This window comes from Orcinus orca, chromosome 17, assembly GCF_937001465.1.
Source record: "Orcinus orca chromosome 17, mOrcOrc1.1, whole genome shotgun sequence".
NCBI classification, from domain to species: Eukaryota; Metazoa; Chordata; class Mammalia; order Artiodactyla; family Delphinidae; genus Orcinus; species Orcinus orca.
In genome coordinates, this window is record NC_064575.1 from 87,002,424 (window position 1) to 87,015,504 (window position 13,081).

Sequence of the window (13,081 nt, forward strand, 5' to 3'; positions counted from 1 at the left end):
GATGGGCACAGCACACCTGAGCCTGAGCCTGCCTGGCTCCACTGGGCCGTGTCCACGCAGAAGTCTTTATTAAAGGACCGGGGAGGGCCCCTAGGGGTCAGAGGGCCCCTAGGAACTCCATTGCCAGGTCTGCACCAGGTGGGACACAGGTGGGTGCACCGTTGTGTATCTGCCCAGCAGAGCCACCTCTGCTCTGCGCTCATGTCACGAGGGGCCGGGCTGGCTTTGGCAAAAGGGAGGCAGTGGGAGCACAGCACCGCCCCTGCGCCAGGCAGCCACTGGTGAGCACGTGCGTGCAGCACGGGGAAGGGGCCAGAGCAGCGCACCCGACGTCCTGCCCCACCCGGCTCACGCGCTGCTCACCATTCTCCCAGCAGCCGCCAGGAGGCAAGGGTCGGGGAGATGCGGCCTGTAACCCCTTGGACTCAAAGGGCACCCCCAGGTGGCCTCCCTCTCCCCAAACCACCACCATGACCCAGAGGAGGCGAGGACCCGGGGCTGAGCAGCTTCTGGTTGGGGCAGGGGCAGCATGGCTTCGAGACCAGCACCCAGTCACCTCCTCAGACGCCCACCTTGTTGGGCTGTGGCTGTACGTCAGGGCACACGTGGCCCGGCACAGCCTCGGGGTTTCACCAGAGGTGGGAACAGGAGCCCGGGGCTGCCTCCACCTCCCTGGCAAGCTCTGGGAGCAAGGTATCCCGAAGGCCACACTCAGGATGTATCAAGTGGACCATCCAGCCCAGTCAGTGCCAGGAAAACTGGGCAGGGCTGGGAGGGGGCCGGGGAGGCCTCAAGCCAGCAGTTATCAGGGAGGCCACTGAGAGGGAGGCCCAGGACGAGGGTTGGGTCAGGCCACCTGCCTCATCCCAGAGGCCCAGAGCCCACCCCAGGTGAGCGCCCCAGCACGTGGCTGCCCCTCCCCAGGGGCCTGGGCACTTGGCCTTTGTGTCCTCTGCAGCCTTGCCTTGGAGTCTCGAGTCAGTCCTGATTCTCGGCCCTCTCGGCCTCCGGCCCCACCCCAAGCTGAAGTCCACTTCTGGGGAGCCCTCAGGCACACGGGGCCTGGGAGTTCTGAGGCCCCACCTTGTAGGACAAGAAGTCTTGGGATGCAGGGAGGTTGTGTCCTATGCCGCGCACCCCCTCCCCCCAGCCCAGCCACAGCCAGGCAACTGCTCCAGGCCCTGGGATGCCGAAGGGACCCAGATCCCCCTCCCATGGTCCAGCCCAAGGAAGGCCGCCCCCGCGGGACTGGGACGGCCACCACCTCCCAGCAGCCCCGTGCCCCGGAGGCTGAGGGAGCTCACTGTGGACAGCGCTTTATTGACACATTCAGACCCCTGGGCAGGATCGGCACAGCTCCCGAGTGCTGGCACCTCCCACGGGCCCAGTCTGCCGTCCCTGAGGGGGCAGGAGGGTGCCCCATAGGGGCAGAGAGGCAGCATCGAGCAGCCAGGCCTCTCCCCAGCACACAGGTGGAGGCCGGCTCCAGCCACGGGCAGTGAGGCAAGGCGGGCAGCCGCAGCAGGGAGGGCCGGCCCGGAGCGGCTCAGGCCGCGGCCGTCGGGGCCTCGTGGTTGAGCACGTAGTAGTCGTGGACATACATGAGCACCGCCACCGGCTGCCCGATGATGATGGTCAGCCACACGGCCGCGTTGCCGTAGTTGCCGCGGAAGAAGCGGCCCACTATCCAGGCCAGTGGGATCTGGGGACACGGGGGCCCGGTTAGCAGGCCTCAGCGACCACGGGGCTGGCTCCCGGGCGCGGAGCGGATGCCCGGCCACGCGGGGTGCTCACCTGAGCCATCATGCCCGTGAAGGCCCAGAGGCGGAACATGCGCAGAGGGACGCTCACCAGGTACTGGGTGGGGGTGAGAGGGGTGTCAGCTTACCCCTCGGCCACCCCCGCCCGAGGTGGGGCAGACGCGCCCACAGGGCACTGACCTCGTGGAAGAAGGCCGAAGCCAGGAACACCCCCGTCCTGGCTACCCACTTGCTGCTGCCCTTCCGGAGCATGGGCTTGTAGAAGTGTCTGCAAAAGGGAGCAGCCGTGGGGCGGGCGGCCGTGGGGCGGGCGCCCGGGCCATGTGCCGCCCGCCTGCTGGCTGCAGCGCCCACACCCACCTTAGGCACCACTTGTGTACGGGGATGTTCCAGTTCTGCCAAAAGTAGGTGACGGACTCAGAGTTCCTGGGGGTCGGGAGACGGCGGGTGACCGGGCTGCGCCAGGGCCCTCCCCCCCCAGCCCCCGGCCCCACACCCAAGGCCACCCACCACCAGTCCCGATAGAACTCCCGGTCTCCGAAGTGCATGAGCTCGGCCACGGCGTTAAGGCAGGAGTGGAACAGCCAGTAGAAGAAGATGAGCCAGATGAGGTGGTTGGGGACCTGCGGGGAGGCGCGTGCCAGGTTCCAGAACACCACCACCCCGCCCCCCACATGCCCCACCCCGCCCCCCACATGCCCCAACCCGCCAGGCTGCTCACCGCCAGCTTCAGGAGGCGCTCGATGATGCGGGAGTGGTCCATGTCCTGCAGAGACAGGGTGCAGCTGGCTCCCTCGGCCCCGCCCTCAGACCCCACCCCGCGAGGGCCTGCCTGCTCACCTTGAAGGGCTTCATGGAGTTCTGGATGGTGGGGACCATCCACTGCAAAGAGGGCAGGGTGTCAGCTCGCTGGCCGCCCGAGCTACCCTCCTCCAGCAACTCCCCCACCCCGCACAGCGCAGCCCCCAGCCCAGCCCGCGTACCTGCTGAATCAGCCCCACCATGAGCTGCGTGAGGAACAGCTGGAGGAGGAAGCAGAGAACAGCGGGCTGAACCCCCCAGTGCCCCGTGGCCCCCCAGCCCGCGAGGGCCCCAGCCTCCAGCCTCACCATCTCAAGGAGCCGACGCAGCAGGAAACGCTTTCGGATGCGGGCGGAGCGGGGGAAGTTGAGCTCGTAACACAGGGTGGGGGCAAAGAGGAAGTAGTACAAATCTGCAACGGGAGGGTGGGGCTAGCAGGCCGAGGCCCCGGCCCCCAGCAGCGCCCCTCCCCCAGGCCCTGGCAGGGTTCTCACCTCGGTAAGTCAGGTTGTCAGGGTAGCTCACGGTGCACTGGGCGGCTCCCCCGTTGGCCTTCTTACCCGCAGCAGCTACGAGCAAGTGGCAGGGTGGGGTGAGGCTGCGATGCTGCCCGGGTCCAGCCCCACAGCAGGTGGCAGCCCTGGGTGGCCCCAGCCCCAGGCAGCCCCTCACCAGCCTTGGCCTTGGCCCTAGCCCTGCGCTGCTGTCGGCACCACAGGTTGACGTCCCGATAGGAGAACAGCTTGAGGAAGAGGATGGTGTACGCCATCAGAGCCAGCACGGAGCCCACTGCAGGAGAGGCAAGCTCAGGCCATGCACCTCCCACACTGGCCACAGGAGAGCCACAGCCACAGGGGCAGCCCCTGTGGCTCGCCTAGGTCTCTCCTACGGGCCCCAGAGACAGGTTGGGATGGGGCTGAGATGGGTGGCCCACCTGGAGTGATGGACTCAAGCAGTAAGGCCACAGCCGCCGGGAAGCAGAGAATAGTGGCCAAGTTGACCACGTGCAGCAGCAGCCCTGCTGGCTCCGTCAGGGCACCCTGAGGTGGCGGGGGGGGGAAGCACAGCGCTCAGCCGGGGGCCCTCACTCCCCGGCCAGAGGGTCTCCCTAGGGCATGGCTGCCAGGCCTGTGGTGCAGCCCCTCCCGGGAAAGCCACACACAGCCCCAAAGCCTGGATGAGACACAGTGGGCCGGGCTGCTGGTCTGCCCTAAGTCTGGCTGGAGAGGAGCAGACCTCCGGGCAGGGCGAGGGTGGGCGTGAGGGTGCTGCTCACCACAGCCAGGCGCTTCTCCACCTGGAACGCAGCCACGGCAAAGACGTTGGCCACTGAGGACAGAAGCGCCACAGGGCAGGTTCAGGCTCGGGTCAGCCCCGTCCCCACCCGAGGCCTCCTGGGCACTCAGCTCACCAATGACCAGGCACAGGGCGGGCCAGCTGTAGGGGTCCTTCAGAAACAGAGACACCACCTGGATGGGATCCACCAGGATGCCGTACCTGCGGATGGGCAGGTGGGGGATGAGGGTCTGAGCGGGGGAGAAGGGCGGGGCCTGAGCTGGCAGTGGGTGGGGCAGGGCCAGGGCCCACTCACTTGATGAGGTTCTCTAAAAATAACCGCGCATTGCTCAAGACCTGCAAGAGAGAGAGAGGGACACGACTCCGTCACCTCTGGCCCCGGAACAGCCACCCCAGCTCCTCCCGGCACCCCTGGGTCCCAGCAGCAGCCTCCACCCTGCAGGCCCAGCCCTGCCTGACCTCACGCCAAGCTCCAAGACTCGCCAGCCACCCCGCAGACGCCAGCGCAGGGGCGGGAAGCCCCTCGGCACTGCCCCCGGCACGCCAACAGGAGCCGCCCCGACACCAGGCATCTCCCAGATGCCTGTGTCTTCAGCAGCAGACAGAGACCCACGCCGTCCAGCAGCCCGCACCCATCCCACCGAGCTGGTGAGGGCCCCAAGGCCACAGCAACAGTCCCAAAGTCCAAGCCTGCCGGATGGAGCCACGACCCACGCCCAGGGCGCCGCCCTGCCAGTCAGGCCCCGGCTGTGTGGCAGGCGCTGCACCGGGAGTGCCCATGCCCTGTGGGCCAGAGTCCTGAGGGGCCGGGGGAAGCTGGGCCTGGAACGCCACACTGTGACTCATGCCCCTGCCCGCCTCGGCCATTCCTGCGGCAACAGCAGCTGAGGATGGAGCCCCATCACAACAAGCTCTTGCCTTAGCCGGTGGCTGGGGGCCTGGCTTTCCTCTGCAGGGACGGGGACCTGCTCCCTCACCCCACAAGGCACAGGCCCCGTGCAGGTTACGGAAGGGTCCGCAGAAAAGTGATGCTTCTCCAGGGGACACTGGTGGGGTCCCTTACCTGGCAAGGTTCACGAGGAGGTGAACAAGCTCAGAGATGCAGGGGCCAGCTGCCACACCCTCTCCCAGTCACACGCCTGAGCGGCCAGCTTACCAGGACACACGCGGTCCTACAGTGTCACCCCACCTGGCGGTGGCCTGTCCTGAGAGCTCACAGCAGGCGAGAGCTGGAGCTGCAAACAGGCAGCACCCACCTGGAGGCCCAGGCTGCAGAGGGGACGCAGCGCGGGATGCGCGTCTCCTACAGGAAGGGTGTGGCAGAGGTACCAGAAGCAGGGGGAAGGCTTTGGGGCGACACCAAAGGGCCAGGCAGGCCCAGGGGCTGCAGGGGAGCAGACAGTGCCGCCCAGGCAGCTGAGGGCCCGCCCCACACGACCCCCTCTTCACAAACCCAGCCTCGGCCGGCAACGGCCTCCAGAGACCAGGGACACGTCATCTCCTGGGTCTGGGCTGGCCAATGGCCCGCCCTCCCCTTGCCCAGCCAGCTTCTCACCCACCAGGCTGCATGGTGCCCCACAGCTCCCCAGGGAGCCTCCTGGGGCCACAGGCAGGGAAGGTGCGGGAGCCCCTTGCACACGGGCAGCCGCGGGAGCCACGCCCAAGACGGGCAGACACGTCGGGTGGAGGGTCAAGGGTGATGTGCCACGTCAGCCCTGAGTGGCGGGGGCAGAGCCCAGAGAGGCCCCTGCCCCCTGCCCCGCCTGAAGGCTGTACCCTGGAGCGCTGGACTCTAGCTGCCAAGTGCCGGAGGAGCGGGGCCCCTGAAGCAGTGGCCTCGACCAGGCCGCAGAGCGAGGCAGGCGCGGGGCTCCCCACTCTCACCCTCCTGAGACTGAGGGAGGGGAGCCCGGGGCTAGAACCGTATTCTCACCACTGCTCCTCCAAGTCCAGGCCTGCCCGGGGGCTCCACGCCCATGAGGGCCATTTGGAACAGAAGAGGAAACTCTTCGCGGAGCCCCAAGACCACTCACACGCGCTGCCAGGAGGCCCTGCGCCCACAGCACCCCTTCCACAGCCCCAAGGCCCACCAGCCCATCTACTCCTTCCTGCCCCCACGCCAAGCCAGAGAAGCCCCTCAGGAGACCCCAGCCCCTCGGGCACAGCCCACGGCACAAAGGCTCCCACGCTAGCCCTGCAGGCGTCTCCTGGGATTCAACAGGGACAAGGGTTGAGTGTGTGCCCTCCGGGAGCCCAGTATACGGCCGCTGCAGGCACCGCCACCGCGATCCCCCTCCACTCAGCCCAGCCACAAAAGCTCTGGCCACCCGCCCCAGGGGGCAGAGCTCGTGCCCCGCCTGGCCACAGGGACACCTGCTCCAAGATGCCACCCTACTTACCAGCATCACCACACACCAATTCAGGATGCCACGGTAGTTGTTGAAGCCACTGTCAGAGCTGAACAGAGAATCCTGCAGGCGGTGGCACCTGGAAAGCAGGAGTGGGCACCCGCAGAGCCCAAGGCAGTGAGAACCTCGAGCGAGGCCCAAAGCAGGCCCATGCCTCCCAGCACTGGCAGACACCTGTGAACCTGGCCACACCCAGCCCCTCACTCTGGGCAGCGCACGCCCATCTGCCCACCAGCCTACTCCCCAACTGTCACCAGAGAGGGGCCAGGCCGTGCCAAGCTCTCAGGAACACCCAGAGGCCTGCCGCTCCACACTGCGGGTGGGCGGGGCACGCCACAGGCAGGAGCTGGCTACGGGGCGGCTGGAGTCCCCCAGGCTGGGAGCACCCCTCCCCCCGCAGCTGCCTCTGGTTGCCGCCACCCTCGCTGGCTAAGGAGTGCTGATGGCCCACAGGAAGAGTCCACCCCAGGGGTCCGGGGGCCCATCCGGCAATGCTGGACAGATGGGGGGGTGCGAATCTGCCTTTGCAGTCAGCCCAGCCCACCACCCGGTGAGCCAAGGGCCCCACTCCAACCGCCTCCTCCCTCCATCTGGCCCACACAGGTCCCAGCGGGCACCGGCACCCAGGCACTGGACGCCTGATGGCAGGGAGGTCTACAGTAGAAGCCAGCGGAGGCGCTTTCGGTGCCCCCCGCCCTTGAGCGCTCCCACCCAGCGCCGGGGCTGGGGGACACAGACGCAGACCCTCACGTCCCTGCCTGACCCTCAGGGCGAGGCAGAGGTGGAGGGGCCACAGCACGGCGGGGCAAGGCTCAGACCTCGTGCCGGTCCTTGGCGGCAGCCCCGCCTCACCCCGAGTGCCCTGCCACCAGGAGGCCTTCCACGGCATTGAGCAAGGCCTCCGGTTTTGTAAGAGAAGCCAGGGCCTCCCTTTCCCTCCTGTGGACACAGCTCCACCTCAAGAGGCAGCTGGGGCACAGGAGAAGACAGGGCCTCCGGGGGTGGCCCTGCCTCTGTGGCAGGCCTGGCTACGGCTGGGGTCAGCACTCAAACAGCCGCACCCAGGAGATGAGGGCCAGGGAGGACGAGACACCACTCAGCATCTTCAGCCAGGGCAGTGCTGACGGTCTGACCTCTGCCTTCCCAGACCGAGGTCTGCCCCCACCTGGCCCACCCGCCTCTCCCAGTCACAGCCCTGGCCTCCTCGCACCTGCCCTCCAGCGCCATCCTGGAGCACGCGCAGCGGGGCTGTGAGCTCCACCCCAGGCGCTCTGCCTTTCGAAGAGGCAAGCAGAGCTCCAAGGCCCAGCTCCCCAGACAGGACAGTCTCTGGGCCTCTCCACTGGCCGGGCTTGCCCAGAACCCTCCCCCAAATTCAAGCCCAGTCGCTTTTACTGGAAGCGTCCCAAAGCCACCTCATGCTACAAGCTGCCAACCGCCATCTGCATGTCCACGCCCGGCTTGACACGCCCAGGGGACTGTTTCACAACAGCGTGACCCCTGCCCGCTTTGGGCCACCGAGAAGACCACGCTGACTTTATCTGCAGCAATCTCTAAGATGAAACTGGGGGTGAGGGAGCGGTGGCATTTTCCAAACCTGACAACAAGTAACATTATAAAAGCTCTCCCAGATCGCTGCTGTCAAGCTCCTAAGGCCTTCCCCAAGCCACCCACACCCGCCCCTCAGGTCCCTCCACCGGCCTTCTGACGACCCCCAACCCAGGCAGCTCTGTGCCCCCAGAGGTCGGAGGGCCCAACCCAGGGAAGGAAGCCCACCGCCCACCAATCCCCCCAGAGGTCCAGCCTTGCCGATGCAGTCAGCTGCAGTGGACCAGAGGGCACCAGGCATGGTTGGCATGGACGCGGGGCCTGGCCGCCTTGCCCAGAGCTCTGTCACCCTCTCCCCTACTGCAGGCGCTGCCCACGCCTCTGTGCCCTCCAGCGGCCTGCCCACCTGCTCCCAAGTCCCACCCAGCCAGCAGGGCCATTCTAACTCATCACAGGTATCACCTCTTTCACCACCTCACACCAGCACTGGGAGGCGGGCACACAGGGAAACTGAGGCTCACTGAGGTTCAAAGTCTGCCCAGAGGCACAGCCCCAAGTGTGGACCACACACGCGGGACCACACGGTCCAGCTCCAGGGCCAGTTAGAACGAGGAGGGGGCAGGGTGCCAGCTCGCCTCCCAGCTGCCACCCCCTTGGCACTTCCTCCAGTTGGGTGGGCTCCCCGTGTCCTCAGTCCCTGCTAGAGAGGGAGAAACAGAGGACACCCCAGAGACAAACCCCTGGGAGAGCCCCACGACAAGAAGGCCCCGCCTGGAGGGCCCGTGAACCAAGGGCTGGAGAGCGCACAGGCGAGTGTGGTGCACCTGAAAGGAATGAGCTGAGAGGCAGGGCTAGAGGGGCGGCCCTCCTTCCGGCCCCACCCAGAGCGTGACCGCCCCGGCCAGGCCAAGGTGAGCAGGAAGTGTCGGGAGGGGAGGGAGGAAGAAGGGGGAGGAACAAGCAGGGAGGAGAGGCGGCAGGTGAGAGGAAGATGACGGGGAGGAGGGGCGGCGGAGGCCAGATGCCAAGCGGGCAGACAGAGCAAGGCCTGGTTCTGCCCCAGGAGACCCAACCCCTGCGGTATCTGGCATGAGGGACAAGCGCACAGAGCCTGTGTGTCCTGCAGACCCGAGGGGACTGTGGCCCATCCCTGCCACCTCCAGCTCCTCTTCCCAAGGGTCCCAGCCTTGACGGTGGGCAGTCGGGGCTCCTGCTGGCTCAGCCCAACTAGCAGGAGTACAGGGGAGGCTTCTGGCCACCTGACCTGCGTAGAGCAGGAAAGTGACTGCCCGCCCAGGGTGACAGCTTGGCCCAAAGCTGGCACACTCCCCCCATCTCATACAAAATGACCCCAAATCCCACCCCCTCCAGAGGGAGATGGAGCCAGCCACGCCCCTGCCTCCTGGAGAGGATAATGTGGGGAGGTGGCAGAGGGGACTCCAGGACACTCCTATCCTTTGCATCCTCCCTCAGTCCCACCTCAGGCCCACAGGAAGCCAGCACCCCTCAGGAGAGCCGCCCTCATGAACTCTGCGCCAGACCTTTGCCCCCACTGCTCAGTGCTGAGATTATCTTATCTCCCAGGTGAACTGTGCGCACCCGAAGGGCAAGGACAGTGCCTGCACCACAGCTGCCTTTGCCCATCCCCTCCCCACAGTACCCAGTGAAGAAAGCCTCGGTTCTTCTTTCATGAGAGAGCAAATCCTTGCCAACCCACTGACAGGTTGCCCACTTCCTCCTTGATCATCTCTAGCTCTGGAGCTGCTTCCAAAGCCAGAGTCCCTGAGGGCCCCTGGGCCGGGAAGGCTCCGGTGGGGGGAGGGGGCGTGGAGGACGGCAAAGCGACCGCCTGGAGCCAGCTGCAGGACTTAGCCAATGCCCAGGTGGGCCAGGTCCTCGCCATCAGCCACAGCTTGCTCCCCACCCGCTTCCCATGAGTCCTTCAGCTAAGCAGGGAGACCACCTGTGGGTGTGCCCACTTCAAACCCTTCTCCTGTACCCCAGCCAGGGGTGAGAGTCCCAATACAGGACCCATCTCTGACCCTAGAGCAGGCATTTGTGCTGGTAATATAAGCAGGACCCCAGGCCAATCAATCGCTGGGTAAAGGATGAGGGACCTTTGTGAAGACCATTCTTGGGAGGGTCTGCAAGGAATGAGAAACCCTCTCGCATTGCCCCCTGCCCCTTTCCTCAGGCAGTCCCAAGCTCCTGCTGGCCCACTCCCCAGCCAGCCCACCCTCCTCTGGGAGCCTTATCTACCCACAAGGCACCCCTCATAGCCCTCAGGAGGGGCCCCCTTCATCACACACCGCCAGACGCCATCCATCTCCTTCCAGGAAGAAGACAGTACGGGTGGCTGGAACCAGCCCACCTCGGGCTCCAGGTTCTGGGCTCACCCTGGGAAAGAGCCTCAGGACCCACCTAAAGATGGGCAGGGGGGGGCGTCTGGAAGCTGGGCCGGCTCCCCTCGGCGCCCCCACCTGTGTGACTCTGTCAGGCGACCCTCCACCCCTAACCTCTCCCTAAGTTTCCCCGCGGAGGCCCAAGGGGCACACCTGTCCACGCAAAGTCCGGAAGCCAGGCTCTCGGGCTCGGAATCCGAGCTGCGGCGGACACGCCTGGGGGAACAGCGAGGGTCGCGCAGGCCCCGGGTCGGGGTCAAAGGTTAGGGGTCAGGCGCACCGCTACCTCAAATCCCACTGGCCGCTGCCCACGTCGACGTCTCCGTCCTTGTCCTTCTCCGGGGCAGGCGCGTCCCCCCCGGCGCCCACGTCCCGTACCTCCTCTTCCGCCGCTGCCGCCGCGGGCCCGCTGCCGCCCTGGCTCGAGGGCCGCGACCCCGTCCTCCGGCGCCGGGAGCCGCTCGCGCCGCTGCGATCGCCCATGGCCTCAGCCCGCACCCAGCCGCGGCGGAGTCGTGGTCCACCGCGCTCGCAGCGCCCGAGGCCCGAGGCCCCGCCTCCGGTCCCTCGGCCAGAGGCCGCCACCGCCCCCTGTCGGCCGCCGTAGCCTGCGCCGCCAATCAGCGCGCAACCGCCGGGTCCTCCCCGAGCCCGCGGCAGCGTCGCTCCCGGAGCTGCTAACTGGCCCGTGGCCGCGGCGCGCGTCCATTTGTAGTCCGCTGGCGCGCGGGGCACGCTGGGAGTTGTAGTCTCATGGCGCAAGCCGGAGCGCGGAGGCGGGCGCGCAGCCAGGGGCGGACGCTGCTCCCCGAGGGCCTCGGCGGAAAACGCGCGGCTTCCTGGCAGCTGGAAGCCCCTCCTGACCGCTGCCTGACCCTTGTCCCGCTCTTTCAACGCAGGGTTTCGTCATGCCTCAGCCCAGGCGCGGGGTGTGGGGATGTAGGTTATTTATGAAATGCCTCGTGCGTTACTGTCAGACAGACACCTAGGGCGTTGATGCTCCGCGAGCCCTCTAGTTACTACCGTAGGCCCCCGCTTTTCCTCCGCTTAGGTTGTTCAGACAAGCGCCAGGCCAAAGGATGGAGCGAGAGAAAGGCCCCAGGCCCCGCGTCCCGGGTACCTCCACCTGGCCCACCTACGCCCAGGGCAGCACTTCTCCCCTGCAGGCCCAGGACGGGGAAGGGCAAGGGTGCTGCCCTCGCCCCCACAATGGGCACGCCCGGCCCGCCTCTCCACCCAGCTCCCTTCTGCCCTCGTCCGCAGACTTGCAGAGCTTCCCGCCTTTCGCACCCGGGCCAGTTTTGCCAGGGCGTGGGGATCCTGAAGTGCCAGTTCGCGGCGGCCCAGAGGCTTCTGTGTCATTGCACAGTCTGCAGTCATCCAGTCGTTAAATGAAGCAACTAATACACCATAACAACTGCACGGGGAGAACCGTGGGCGGGCAAGTCCGGTCCCACTTGGCTTGACCTGCATTTTGCAAAGAGCATGGAGTGTGAGTATCCTGGATTTTCGGATGCGAGGGTTCACTGGGGGCTCAGGCCTGGTTTACCCAAGAAACACCCCTAGCCGCAGAACCCACTCCATTCACTCCTCTGAGGTAAGCAAGGCTGAGATCACCTCTCTGAAAGCAAATAAACCCAGAGGCTCAGCCTGAGGTCAGCCCTCCTTCCCGCCCGGCTTGCCCTGGATCCATCACCTCCACGGACAGGCACCTGGGCCCCCTGGTGACACGTGCTTCTGCCACCGGACCATTTGCGACTTATAGCAGCCTGGCATCCCTTCCTGGCAGGCTGAGGCTACCTTGCAGGTGTTTTCGAGTAGCCTGCTAAAGGGGCCGCCCTCATTGGGCGCCAGAACCCCTCCTGCGTGCCCACATGGCCCAGCCTCGGCGGGTCAGGACCAGCCCCGTCTCTTATCCAGTGTCCAAGAACGTTCGTCTGTTCCTAGGCAGACCTGAGCCAGGGGGAGCTAGGCCTTTCTGAGTACTGATCCCAAGGGAGGTCGGACGCAGGAGAGGGTCCTCTCGGGAGGCCGCAGCGTAGGGGTGAGCCCTGGGAGCTCTGGCCCTCCCTCCCAATGACCTCTCCCAGGCAGCTAGTGGTAAGCTCCCCACCCACGCCCACGTGTCTCCGCGCACCTTCTGGCCCTGCCATCCTCCAATAAAGAGCCAAGACTAGAGGGCCGGCCCGGACTGGCACTCTGATTGGTAGAGGAGAAGATCGACGGCTCAGGCTGCCAGTAGGCCCAGAGAGGCTGAGCGCAGTAGCCAACGAGGAGTGAAGGGCCGTGTTAGAAGCGGCTGCCTGTGTCCGCGTCCAGGCTCCAAGTCGTCGGCAGACGAGAAGCAGTAGGAGTGAGGGGACCAGGGTGGACTGGGGGCCGCCAGAAAGGACCGATCTGACCGGGGCCTGTGGGGGAACCAAGGGTTCCACCACCGAAGTTGAGAGCAAGATGAAGGCCTCGAGCCAATGGGAAGGCAGGGGCTGTGAAGGCACCAATAAGGAAGAGCCCCTGTACCAGCGGGGTGCAGGGCCTGTCTGAGGGAGGCGGAGGCCTGTGGTTGATAGTGGGCGGGACTTCTAGGAGGGAGGTGGGGCCTACGCCAGCCCCGCCCACAGCCCCAGCACCTCAGGATCCTGGGTGCGGTGCGGCCCAGACCCACAGGGGAGAGGCAAAAGGTCAAGGTAGGTGAGGTTGTTTGGGGACAAATGTGTGCATGAGGAGTTGTCGAAGAAAGCTCAGTGGCGAGTTTCCCTGCTGGTGGAAGCAACACCTGGCCCGGGGTGAGGAACCTGCAGGTCTGGTCGAATAAAGGGCTGGAAGGGTTTTGGGGTTTAGAAAGGGCCTCGAGCTGACACTAGGTTGG

At 66.3% G+C, this 13,081-nt stretch overlaps 2 protein-coding genes across 5 annotated transcripts in view; one reads left to right on the top strand and one right to left on the bottom strand.

Annotated features, from left to right (window-relative positions):
- MROH1 (maestro heat like repeat family member 1) overlaps window positions 1-13,081 on the top strand; it is a 158,072-nt gene that overhangs the window by 108,396 nt on the left and 36,595 nt on the right. The gene's annotated exons all lie outside the window — the stretch shown is intronic.
- DGAT1 (diacylglycerol O-acyltransferase 1) lies at window positions 1,301-10,877 on the bottom strand. 4 transcript variants are annotated; one of them, XM_004265236.3, is made up of 17 exons: window positions 10,502-10,877; window positions 6,257-6,344; window positions 4,153-4,193; window positions 3,973-4,058; window positions 3,838-3,890; window positions 3,496-3,601; window positions 3,234-3,350; window positions 3,056-3,130; window positions 2,870-2,973; window positions 2,744-2,782; window positions 2,601-2,642; window positions 2,482-2,526; window positions 2,271-2,383; window positions 2,121-2,186; window positions 1,941-2,028; window positions 1,795-1,857; window positions 1,301-1,702 (listed from the first exon to the last, which is right to left on the bottom strand). In XM_004265236.3, exons 1-17 carry the CDS (start codon window positions 10,696-10,698, stop codon window positions 1,547-1,549), a joined length of 1,479 nt encoding a protein of 492 aa, XP_004265284.1. In that variant the 5' UTR covers window positions 10,699-10,877; the 3' UTR covers window positions 1,301-1,546. The 4 variants fall into 4 exon arrangements, with proteins under 4 accessions (XP_004265284.1, XP_033276027.1, XP_033276026.1 ...); XM_033420136.2 differs by lacking the exon at window positions 10,502-10,877 and adding an exon at window positions 7,476-8,225; XM_033420135.2 differs by lacking the exon at window positions 1,795-1,857 and having other exon boundaries at window positions 10,502-10,857.